This window comes from Carlito syrichta, unplaced genomic scaffold (assembly GCF_000164805.1).
Source record: "Carlito syrichta isolate Samal-C Ts95f unplaced genomic scaffold, Tarsius_syrichta-2.0.1 Scaffold309262, whole genome shotgun sequence".
Taxonomy (NCBI): Eukaryota; Metazoa; Chordata; class Mammalia; order Primates; family Tarsiidae; genus Carlito; species Carlito syrichta.
In genome coordinates, this window is record NW_007253358.1 from 387692 (window position 1) to 400939 (window position 13248).

At 39.3% G+C, this 13248-nt stretch overlaps 1 protein-coding gene across 1 annotated transcript in view; it reads left to right on the forward strand.

Moving 5' to 3' along the window:
* The window catches only part of LOC103269434 (serine-rich coiled-coil domain-containing protein 2), a 36073-nt gene extending 31813 nt beyond the window's left edge, over positions 1–4260 (forward strand). The window contains exons 2-3 of the mRNA XM_008067020.2: positions 403–1847; positions 3873–4260. Coding sequence (XP_008065211.1) covers positions 443–1847; positions 3873–4138 — 1671 coding nt within the window. The 5' untranslated portion in view covers positions 403–442 and the 3' untranslated portion in view covers positions 4139–4260. The remainder of the gene's footprint in view (positions 1–402; positions 1848–3872) is intronic.
* The last annotated feature ends 8988 nt before the right edge of the window (positions 4261–13248 follow it).

The window sequence follows — 13248 nt, forward strand, 5'->3', positions numbered from 1 at the left end:
CACGCTCCCGGCCACCGCAGCCTTGACCTGCTGGGCTCTGGTGATCCTTCCGCCTCAGCCTTCTAAGTAGCTGGAACTACAGGTGCACACTACCACACCCGGCTAATTCTTTGATTTTTTTTTATTGTAGAGATGAGGTCTCACCAAGTTGCCCAGGCGGGTCTCAAACCCGTGGGCTCAGGCAATCCACTCACCTCATTCTCCCAAAGAGTGGGATTACAGGCTAAGCCACCAAGCCCAGCTAAATAGTGCATTTAGTATTTGTTGAATTGTGTAGGAATCATGAGTACCTTTTGGGCTTTTCTGCGTGTAATTATGTAAGTACTTGCATTCATATTATGTAATAATTCCTCTAATTATCCTTATTTAGGAGTGTTTAATCTACTGTTTTTCTTTCCTCAGATTCTTTCAGATTTTAAGGACGAATGCACCTTAATAGCTCATGGAAGAAAAAACACAAATCAAGACATTTTTTGGTTCCAAGTTGCCAAAGTATGGAACAAAATCTGTAAGAAGTACATTGCAGCCAATGCCAAATGGGGCACCTGTTAATTTATTAGGAACTTCCAAGAATAGTAACATTAAAAGTTACATAAAAAATAATGGCTCTGATTGTCCATCATCCCATTCATTTAATTGGAGAAAAGCAAATAAATACCAACTTAGTGAAGAGCCTAAAAATACTCAAAATTCACAAGATAAATTAATTGATTCTGAAAAACATGTTTCTACTCAAGGAATGTTTGATAAAAATGGGATAAAGGGAGGTTTGAAAAGTGTTTCTTTACTTACATCGAAGTTAGCAAAACCATCCACTATGTTTGTATCATCTACAGAGGAATTAAACCAAAAGTCTTTTCCTGGACCATCTAATTTGGGTAAATTCACCAAAGGCACATTATTAGGAAGGACTTCATATTCTTCAGTCAGTACTCCAAAATCACAATTGAATGGATTTTATGGAAGTCGACCGGCCGGTAGCATGCAAAGGCCTAGAGCAAACTCTTGTGCTACCAGAAGCAGTTCTGGAGAAAGCTTAGCTCAGTCCCCAGACAATATTAAAACAATTACTTGTGAAAAGATGGTAAGGTCACAAAGTTTTTCACATTCCATTCAGAACTCATTCCTTCCGCCTTCATCTATAACCAGATCACATTCCTTCAATAGAGCTGTAGATCTTACAAAGCCTTATCAGAACCAGCAGCTGTCCATTAGAGTGCCTCTACGGTCAAGTATGCTGACAAGAAATTCCCGGCAGTCAGAAGTGCTCAATGGGAATGAACATTTGGGGTATGGATTTAATAGGCCTTATGCTGCTGGTGGAAAGAAGTTGGCTTTACCAAATGGCCCAGGTGTAACTTCCACTTTCGGTTATAGAATGGTTCATCCCTCTCTACTGAAATCTAGCCGACCTCCATTTTCTGGGACTATCACAGTTGATGGAAATAAAAATTCACCTGCTGACTCATGTGTAGAGGAAGATGCTACAGTTTTGACTAAGGACAGAGCTACTAGTAAGGACCAAGAACTAACTGAAAATGAAAGTTACAGAACAGAAAATGACCAGACCATGAAACATGATCCTAAAATTAGATACCTGAATGATGATGTGGATGACATTTCCTTGTCTTCTCTGTCATCTTCTGATAAAAATGATTTAAGTGAAGACTTTAGTGATGATTTTATAGATATAGAAGATTCCAACAGAACTAGGATAACTCCAGAGGAAATTTCTCTCAAAGAAGAAAAACATGAAAATGTACCACCACAGGATATATTTGATTCCCCCAAGGAAAATGAAAAATCCTTCAGTAAAACCGATGAATGGATAGATATAAGTGTCTCTGGTAAATATTAAAATTCTAAGTTTTTTGCTTTCTTCTAAATAATATAACTGAATTTACATTTACTTACATTTAGGATTATCTTCAGATAGATTCCAAGTTACTATCAGTTTTATGGAGGGATGGGTCTAGGTAAAATTGGAGTGGGGACATTTACCCTTCCCTGTGACTTTTGTTCCATATCCTATTTTTCACCGTATCTGAAACACCATTAATAATAACCTCTGTTACCTTTGCTCTTCTTTGGCTATTATGATAGACCTGTTCCTGCTTAGTATAGGCAATGCTTCCAAATGATTTTCACCTCCTACTTAACCCATCAAGTGGCATACCACTAAACGAATTGTCACTTTCCTTAGGGTAACATTTCATTAGTGTTAAGAGTAAAGCTGTATCAAAGGGTAAATAAGATAATATATGTTATGCTTAATGGATTTTTTAAAATCCTAGAACTTGTTTCTTTTAGCAGTTTTTATAGTTATATTTCCAGAATAACTTTACTTACTTATTTTTTTGGAGTCTCACTCTGTCGTCCAGGCTGGAAGGGCAGTGGCATGCTTATGACCACTGTAGCCTCAACCTGTTGGGCTCAGGCAATCCTTCTGCCTCACCCTTCCAAGTAGCTGGAACTATGGGCCTGTACCACCATGTACAGCTAATTTTTTTTTTTTTTTTATTGTAGATATGAGGTCTCGCCAAGTTGCCCAGGCTGGTCCCAAACCTGTGGGCTCAGGCAGTCCTCTTCCCTTGGCTTTCCAGAGTGCTGGGATTATAGGTGTGAGCCACTGCGCCCTGCCATTTTCATTGATTGATTGATTGATTGATTGAGTCAGAGTCTCATTCTGTTGCCCACACTTAAGTGCAGTGGCACATTCATGGCCACCGCAGCCTCATCCTGCTGCCTGCTGGGCTCAAGCAATCCTTCTGCCTCAGCCTTCCAAGCAGCTGGAAGTACAGGCATGCACTACCATACCTTATTTATTTATTTATTTATTGTAGAGGTGAGATCTTACCAAGTTGCTCAGGCTGGTCTCAAACCCCTGAGCTCAGGCAGTCCTTTCACTTTGACCTTCTAAAGTGCTGAGATTACAGGCTTAAGCCACCATGCCCAGCCTATTTTTTCTTTAATTGAAGAAAGTGAGGTGGCCCCTGTTAAAAATTTCCTCTTATATTTGGTTACCCTGACACTAAATGCTGGATAAATGTATTTGCCCATACACCTGAGAAAAGAACAAGTAGAAGGGACTGGGTATAGGCATGTGATATAATCAAGGGACTACATCATGCCTAGAGGTGCACATGTAAACTCTTGGTTGTTCATGGGACTGCCAGAACAAGTTTTTTTCCTTATAAGTAGGCTACTACAAAGTTAAATTATGAACACAGTGGAAGGGAGTTTCTCGACTAGTGATTAAAAGTAAGTATCTTGGGAAAAGCTAAAGAAATACGAGACTTTATTCATATTTTTAGAAACATTCCAGAAATGAAAGATGACTAAATGACTTTTCTTTTTTGTCTATTAGAAAACCTTGAAGGATGAGTGCAGTGGCTCATGCCTGTAACCCAGCACTTTGGGAGGCCAAGGCAGGAGGATTGCTTGAGGCAGGGAGTTTAAGACCACCCTGGGCAACATAGCAAGACCTCGTCTCTACAAAAAAAAAAAACAACAAAATTAGCCAGGCATGGTGGTGCATGCCTATAGTCCCAGCTACTCGGGAGGCTGAGGCAGAAAGATTGCCTGAGCCCAGGAGGTTGAGGCTGTAATGAGTGGTGAGCTATGATCTGTGATTGTGCTGCTGCACTCCAGACTGGACAGCAGAGTGAGACTCTAACTCAGGGGGAAAGAAAAAAGGAAAGAAAACAATTCAGCAGGTTATTTTTGAGAATTTGTTTCTTGATGTTTTTATTTTATAGACCAACTTTCTTACCATAATATATCAAATTATTATTAGCACTTCTATTTTTAGAATATGAGAAATTATTTTTTGTGAATTAATAACTTTTTTTTTCTCTTTAAATCAATTTAAGACAGGAGTGAATGTATAAAACATCCTTCTGGGAATAATTTGATTTCACCAGATACGGATTACAGAGCTGGTTCTTCATTTGAACTCTCTCCATCTGATAGCTCTGATGGAACATACATGTGGGATGAAGAGGGTTTGGAACCCATCGGAAATGTCCATCCTGTTGGAAGCTATGAGTCCTCTGAAATGAACAGCATAGTATGTATAAATTTATATACTTTGGAATATTTTATTTATTTTACTTCAGAGAGAGGTGATATTCATTGAATTTCTAATTTATGAATTTACTACTTTGAGAAATGGGAATTCATATCTGTTAAAGTCCTGTAAAATATCTGACCCTAATATATAATAAAACATGGAAATATATGACATTTGATGTAAATATACTCACACACATGTCCATATATTCATCATATGTTCATATTTACACACCATATTTGTCAGGTTAAACTATGTCAGTGACTTTCAGAGAGGGAGGGGAGGGCAATGTCTACAGATATTTTTGGTTATCACATTGACAAGTGCTACTTGGCATCTAGTGGATAGAGGCCAGGAATGCTGTTTAATATCCCACAGTATACAGGACAGAGCCTATGATGAATTATTCAGCTCAAGATGGCAATAGTGCTGCTGCTGAGAAACCTTGGGCTTGACTCTACTGAGGTTATTTTATTTTATTTTTTTGAGTTGGAGTCTCACTCTGTCGCCTAGACTGGAGTGCAGTGGCTGCTCCCGGCCACCACAGCCTCAACCTGCTGGGCTCCGGAGATCCTTCCGCCTCAGCCTTCCAAATAGCTGGAACTACAGGCATGTGCTACCACACCTGGCTAGTTTTTGATTTATTGTAGAGATCAGGTCTCACCAAGTTTCCCAGGCAGGTCTCGAACCCATGGGCTCAGGCAATCCACTCACCTCAGCCTCCCACAGGCGCGGGATTACAGGCTGAGCCACCGAGCCCAGCTTCTGAGGTTATATTAAAGTGTCAACTCTCAGTGGCATAATACAATAAGAGTTTCTTTTTTAATCTCAGAAAATCTCTTCTGGGTCTGGACAGCTTTCTAGGGCAGCTGTCTTTAGTGAGCTAAGCTACTTTGATTTTTACTGTCTTTGAGGCTCCATCTAGGCAGAAGAGAGTGCTAGAGGATCTCACACATAAAATGTCTTATTATGTTGGCCTATGAGTAGTGTACAGCTCTTTCGCTTACAATCTATCGACCAGAACTATGGTTACACATAAATACTAAGGGGACAGGAAGTGTAATATTCCTGTGTGCCTGGAAGGCAGGGGAACCAGTGTGGGTGAGTGCTAGAAGACCTACCATGTGCATGTTTTCAAGAAACATTGAAGTAGTGTGGATAGTGTGCCATATGGATGAAGTGTAATTGAGTATTTAAAGTGACTCATGTAATTATTCAGTATGTAAAATATGATTTTCTAGTAGTTATATGGGAAAATTAGTAGTCTTTGTTGATATATTACATTCCAGGTGGATTTTAAGCAATGTAATTTTCTATACTCATATAAACCTATGACCTAGGAAAAATATACAGTTGTTACCAGGCTTAAGTTGCACAGATTTTTATTTTAATTTTTAATTTTTTTTATTTTTTGAGTAGGAGTCTTAATCTGTTGCCAAGGCTGGAGTACATTGGCACACTCATGGCTGCCACAGCCTCGACCTGCTAGTCTTAGACAATCCTTCTGCCTCAGTCTTCCAAGTAGCTGGAACCACAGGTGCACATCCCACATCCGGCTAATTTTTTGATTTATTGTTGAGATGAGGTCTCGCCAAGTTGCCCAGGCTGGTTTCGAACACCTGAACCAGGCAAATTCTCTCACCTCTCAAAGTGCTGGGATTACAGGTGAGAACCACTATGCTTGGCTGCACAGATTTTAAATTTGGAGAGAGTATCTTCATCTCATTAGATAAAGGAGGTTCAGAAAAGATTACAGTTTAGGACTTTATATGCTTTCTTACTAGGACTTTCAAGGAGAGCGTGATTGGAGTGCAAACGAAATTGTGTCCAGCAGATGGCAGCAATAAGCCACTTAGTACATGACTTTCCTTTTAGAGGTTCACTATCTTCATTCAGTTCATTCATTGTTCCTATAACTAAAGACTCTTCTCTGAAAGAGTTCAGAATGCTTCTAGATTGAACATTAGCTCTTAAGATTCATCAGTTTCCTACTTGATCAATAGGCCTATGTACATGGGGTGGGAAACAACAGAAATGTTCATTCTGTGCTTTGGAAGAAGATGTTCTAATCAAAGGGGAAGACAGAAAGGATGGAGAATTAATGGCTAAAGTTGAGACAAGCATGTTGAGATCTCCTACTGTGATACTGGATTTCACATTTGAAGTTCAGTGAATTTTTTGCTTTGTGTATTTTAGGCTTATTTTGTTATACGTATACCTGTTTAGAGTTGTTTGTTTTGGTGAATTGAACTTTCTGTCATTATTTAGTGATCTTCTCTATTCCTATTCAAGATTTTTGTCTTTGTCTTCAGACCTTTTTTTAAAGACATTAATATATTCACCAGTTTTATCTATATGTATTCCCTCTTTTTATCGTCTTTTTGATACGTAACAGATAGTTTATTACTAAAACAATTCATTTTGTCTTTAACTTTTAATCAATGACTTTATTTTATATTTGCATTTATTGATCTGCTTAGACTTCACTCTGCCATCTATCACTTTATTTATTTGTTTGTTTGTTTGTTTGTTTGAGTTGGAGTCTCACTCTGTCACCCAGACTGGAGTGCAGTGGTATGCTCCCGGTCACTACAACCTCAACCTGCTGGGCTCCGGCAATCCTTCTGCCTCAACCTTCCAAGTAGCTGGAACTACAGGCACACGCTACCACGCCCAGCTAATTTTTTGATTTATTGTAGAGATGAGGTCTCGCCAAGTTGTCCAGGTGGATCTCGAACCCGCAGGCTCAGGCAGTCCACTCACCTCAGCCTCCCCAAGCGAGGGATTGCAGGCTGAGCCACTGAGCCCGGCCATCGCTTTTATTTAAATTGTCTTGCTTTTTATGTTTTTTCTTTACCTTTTTTCCAAAAGTACTTCAAAGTGATATCTCTAACTTAGCTCCAAAATATTTTAGCATGTTCTCACTTTTCTTGGTTTCTACAATTTTTTTTTTTTTTGAGTTGAAATCTCACTATGTGCCCAGGCTAGAGTGCAGTGGGATGCTCACAGCCACCACAACCTTGACCTGCTGGGCTCAGGTGATACTTCCACCTCAGCCTTCCAAGTAGCTGGAACTACAGGCACACACCACCACACCTGGCACATTTTTTGTTTTATTGTAGAGATGAGGTCTCGCCAAGTTACCCAGACTGGTCTCTAACCTGTGGACTCAGGCAGTCCTTTTACCTCAGCCTCCCAAAGTGCTGGGATTATAGGCATGAGCCACCGTGCCTGACCAATTAGGAACTTTCACTAGAATGTGCATCTACCGTGTATTTTTCTTTTTGTGGCAGTTTCTTGCTCTGTTGCTCAGACTGGAGTGCAGTGGCATGACCATGGCTCACTCTGGCCTGGAATTCCTGGTCTCAAGTGATCCTCCTGCCTCAGCCTCCCAAGTAACTGGTACTACAGGTGTGTGGTACTCTGCCCGTCATATTTTTCTATTTATTGTAGAGACAGGGTCTCGCTTTGTTGCCCTGGCTGGTTCTGAACTTCTGAATTCAAGTGATCCTCCTGCCTCAGGTTCCCAAATTGCTGGGATAATAGGCGTGATCCATTGTGCCTGGTACTTATAATAGTTTAGTTTGACTTACTGTTTATTTCAGCTAACATTGTTTTTATAACAAGACTTTCTTTTTGAAAGAAATTTTATTGATAGACATTTTGGTGCCAGTTCCTGATCATGTTGAGGACCCCAACAAACTGACTACTTTGTATATCACTGCTCTAGAATCCTGGATATTTGTTTAAATGCTATCAATATTTTGCTGAAGTATAATTTATTTCCAATAAAATACACAAATCCTTTGCAAACAGCTCAGGGAATTTTGACAAATGTATGTACTTGTTTGACGATTATCCAGATTAAGATACAGAATCACTCTAGAATTTTCCCTTTCAGTTCCTTTCAGTCATTCTCTCACCTAGCAACAACTGTTGATTTTTTTCACTGTAGATTAGTTTTGCCTGTTCTTAAACACCATATAAATGGAATAATAATGTTCTATTTTATGTCTGGCATCTTTTAATTAATATTATGTATTTGTCAGTTGTAGTTTGTTCATTCCTGTTGTATCATATTTTCTTGTGTGAATATACTGCAACTTATTTTGTCCTGTTGTTGATGGGCATTTAGATTGTTTCCAGTTTTTGACTGTTAGTGTATTGCACAATTGTGAAGACTTTTCTGTATTTTTTTTTTTTTTTTTGAGTTAGAGTCTCACTCTGTCGCCCAGACTGGAGTGCAGTGACTGATTCTGGCCACTGCAGCCTCGACCTACTGGACTCTGGTGATCCTTCCGCCTCAGCCTTCCAAGTAGCCAGAATTACAGGTGCGCGCCACCACACCTGGCTATTTTTTTGATTTATTGTAGAGATGAGGTCTCGCCAAGTTGCCCAGGCAGATCTCGAACCAGCGAGCTCAGGCAATCCACTCACCTCGGCCTCCCAAAGCGCAGGATTACGGCTGAGCCACCGACCCTAGCCTGTATTTTTTTAAATGAACATTTATTTATTTTTGTTGCAAAAATATGAAGGAGAGAGTCTTGGATTGTAGGCTGTGCTTACATGTAAAGATGCTGTTAGTTTTTCAAAGATATTGTACTTGTTTACACTCCCACTTTCTTGCTTATACTTGGTATTGTCTATCTTTTTGCTATTCTGGTTGGGGGTATAGTAGTATTGCACTGAGATTTTGTCTTATGTTTTCTGATAACTACTCATTGAGCACCTTTGCATATGTTTATTGGGCTGTTAGAATGTACTCTTTTGTGAAGTGCCTTCTATTAGATTATCTGTATTTTTTTCTTACTGAATGGTAAAAATTCTTCATATATTTTGGATACAAATCTTTTGTATATGTGTAGATGCGTGTATGTATATGTGTATATATAGTATATGTTTATGTATATAGTGTATATTATCCACTGTGAGTTTTTTTTTTTTTTTTTTTTTGAGTTGGAGTCTTACTCTGTCGCCCATGGTGGAGTGCAGTGGCACACTCACGGCCACCCCAGCATCGACCTGCTGGGCTCTGATGATCCTTCTGCCACAACATTCCAAGTAGCCGGAACTACAGGCACGCGCTACCATGCCCAGCTAATTTTTGATTTATTGTAGAGACAAGGTCTTGCCAAGTTGCCTAAGCTGGTCTCATACCCGCAGCCTTAGGCAGTCAACTCGCTTTGGTCTCCCAAAGTGCTGGGATTACAGGCTGAGCCACCTTTTTTTTAAAAAAAATGAGTCTCACTGTTTCCTAGGCTGGAGTGCAGTAGAACGCTCACTGCCACTGCAGCCTTGTCCTGCTGAGTCAGGTGATTTTTCCGCTTCAACCTTCCAAGTAGCTGGAACCACAGGCACGTGCCACCGCACCCTGCTAATATTTTTAAAAAATTTATTATAGAGATGAAGTCTCATCAAGTAGCCCAGGCTAGTCTTGACCCTCTGGACTTAGGCAGTCCTCTCGCCTCTGCCTCCCAAAGTTTTGGGATTGCAGGTGTGAGCCACCATGCCTGGCTTTTAAATTCTTAATAATGTTTTGATGGTATAACTTGCCAGTTTTAATATTGCCCAATTTGTTATTTTTTCCTGTATTGTTACCATTTTTTTGAGCGTTTTATGAAGTCCTTGTCTACCTTAACATCATGAAGATATGTTTCAATGTTTTCTTCTAAAGACTTTATTTATTTTTAACCTTTTACATTTAGGTCTACAGTCCATCTGGAAATTATTTTTGTGTGTGGTGTGAGATAGAGGTCAACATTAATTTTTTAAAAGTCATATTTCCCCCAGTCTACTTCAGGGTCATCTTTGTCATGAATCAATGACTGTATGTATAAATATTTCATTGTTCTATTATTGTGTTAGTAATATATTGTTTTCATTATCATAGCTTTAAATAAGTTTTGCTTCCAGTGTTATTTATTTATTTTTTTTGAGTTGGAGTCTCACTGTCACCCAGACTGGAGTGCAGTGGCCGCTCCCGGCCACTGCAGCCTCAACTTGCTGGGCTCCGGCGGTCCTTCTGCCTCAGCCTTCCAAGTAGCTGGAACTATGGGCGCATGCTACCATGCCTGGCTAATTTTTTTGATTTATTGTAGAGATGAGGTCTCGCCTGCCCAGGCAGGTATCGAACCCGTGGGCTCAGGCAGTCCACTCACCTCAACCTCCCAGAGGCGTGGGATCATAGGCTGAGCCACCGAGCCCGGTTCCAGTGTTATTCTTTTCCAAAATTTTCTTATCTCTTCTTAGCCTTTTGCATCTCCATTAAAATATTAGAATGAGCTTGTCAATTTTCTTAAAGCTTGTCAATTTCCTTAAAAATACCTGCAGGGATTTTGAATGGGATTACATTGAATTTATAGATTAGTTTGGAGAGAATTGACATATTTACAGTGGTCTTCCCATTCATGAATATGATGTATTCCTCCATTTATTTGGGACTTTACAAATATTTCTTGCTAACTGGGTGCGGTGGCTCACCTCTGTAATTCTGTCACTTTGGGAGGCCATGGACAGAAGATTTCTTGAGACCAGCCCAGTGTCATTGTGGTGATGCACACTTGTAGTCCTAGCTACTTGGGAGGCTGAGATGAGAGGATTCCTTGAATCCGGCCAGGAAGTCAGGAGTTTGAGGCTGCAGTGAACTATGACTGTGCTGCTGCTCTTTAGCCTGGGTGACAGAGCAAGATCCTGTCTCTCTCTAAAAAAAAAAAAATTTTTTTTTAAATTCTATTTTATTTTATATTTTATATTTTGCTTTTTGAATCGAGATCTCACTCTATTGCCCAGGCATGAGTGCAGTGGCATTTTCATGGCTCACTGCAGCCTCAACTTCCTAGGCTCTGGTGATCCTTCTGCTTCAGTCTTTTGAGTAGCTGGAACTACAGGTGAGTGCCCCCATTCCTGTATAATTTTTAAAATTTTTTTGTAGAGATGAGGTCTTGCTATGTTGTCCAAGCTGGTCTTGAACTCCTGGGCTCAAGAAATCCTCCTGTCTCAGTCTCTCAAAGTGTTGGGATGACAGGCATGAGCAACTGCCTGGCCCAAAAAAGTTTTACAAATTTTAAAAAGAAGTATTTCTTGTTAATGTTTTGCACTTTTCTATAAAATGTTACACATATTTGATTTATTTTTAGGTGTTTGATTTTGCTAGTATAAATTATACTAACATTTTATTTTTTAAGTTTTTGTCGTATGTATAAATATACTTGATTCTTATCTGTTGACTTGTTTTTTACCAATAACCTTGATATAGTCACCTGCTAGTTCTAATAATTTGTTTGTGTATGTTTTTGGGATTTCTGTTGCCTCAACATCCACACCCTGCTCCCATTGCACTTGTTAGTACCCCTAACACAATGTTGAATTGAAATGGTAATTTTCAGCCAAAAGTTTTTTTTTTTTTGGAGTTTCGCTCTGTTGCCCAGGCTGGAGTGCAGGGGCACGCTCACTCATGGCCACCACAGCCTCGACCTGCTGGGCTCCAGCGATCCTTCCGCCTCAGCCTTCCAAGTAGCTGGAACTGCAGGCGTGCGCTAGCACACCCGGCTAATTTTTTATTTATTGTAGAGATGAGGTCTCGCCAAGTTGCCCAGGCAGGTCTCGAACCTGTGGGCTCAGACAATTCACTCACCTCGGCTTCCCAAAGCGCGGGATTACAGGCTAAGCCACCGAGCCCGGCTTGGCCGAAAAGTTTTAATATTTCACTATTAAAGTTTTTGTAGGGAGTTGAAAGGAGGATTAATCAGATTATGGAACTTCCCTTTTATTTTGTTGAATTTTTATTGTGAATTAATATTTTTGCCAATTGCTTTCTCTACATCTGTTGAGATAATAACATATTTTGTATTCTGTTAGTGTGGCAGATTGCTTGCTTGATTTTCAGATATTAAACAACCCTTCTATTCTTGGAAAGCTTTCAACTTGTTGTGATTTATTACCTTTTCAAATGTTGTTAAACTTGATTTGCTAATTTTTAATTTTTTTATGTTATTATTTTTAATTAATTAACCAACCTTTACAGAGATGAGGCATTGCTGTGTTGTCCACGCTGACCTTGAACTCCTGGGCTGAAATTGATCCTTCTGCTTCATCCTCTTGAATAGCTGGGGCAGAGGTATACACCACCGCACCTGGCTCTGCAATTATTTTATTTATTTATTTTTGTGTTTATGTTCATGAGAAAGATTGTTCTGCTCTGTAATTTTCTTTTGTTTTTTTTAGGTGGGGGTGGGTTCTTATCATGTTTTGTTGTTAGGTTATGTAGGTTTCATAATGAATTGAGACGTGTTCCCAATTTTTCTGCCCTTTGAAAAAGTTTTTGTATAACTGTTGTTACTGCTTCTTCAGATATATAAAGGGTTTCACCAGAATTTAGCCTTCTGGACCTGAAGGGTTTTTTTTTTGTTTTTTGTTTTAAATGAATAGGTACTTAATAACATTTTATTTTATTTTATTTTATTTTGGTGAGTTGAAGTCTCACTCCGTCACCCAGACTGGAGTTGCACACTCACAGCCACACCAGCGTCGACCTGCTGGGCTCTGGCGATCCTTCTGCCCTAGCCTTCCAAGTAGACAGAACTACAGGCGCGTGCTACCATGCCCGGCTAATTTTTGATTTATTGTAGAGACGAGATCTTGCCAAGTTGCTTGGGCTGATGTCGAACCCGTGGGCTCAGGCAATCCACTCGCCTTGACCTCCCAAAGTGCTGGGATTACAGGCTGAGCCACTGAGCCTGGCCAGGTTTAATTTTTAAAGTAGGTATTGGCCCATTAAAATTTATATATATATTTATTTTTATGTTGGTTTTTAAGAATTTGTCCATTTCATCTAAATTTGTCATTTGTTGGTGAAAATTGTGTAAGATTGTCTTCTTTTTAACATTTTTAAGGTCTTATAGTAATGTCTACTTTTTCATCCCTAATCCTGGTATTGATATTTTCTCTTTCTTCATTTCACTTTTATTGATTTTGGCTTATATCTTTATTTCATTATTTCTACTTTTCTTTAATTTTTTTTTTTTTCTTGTCTAAAATTCTTGACATGGAAACTATATCATTGATTTTTAGTCTTTCTTATCCCTCTGGCACATGAGTGGTTTCTAATAAAGAGAAGTCTTTATTATGTAGCAATTAATACCTTCAATAAACACTGTAATAGTAAACATAGCAGTGAA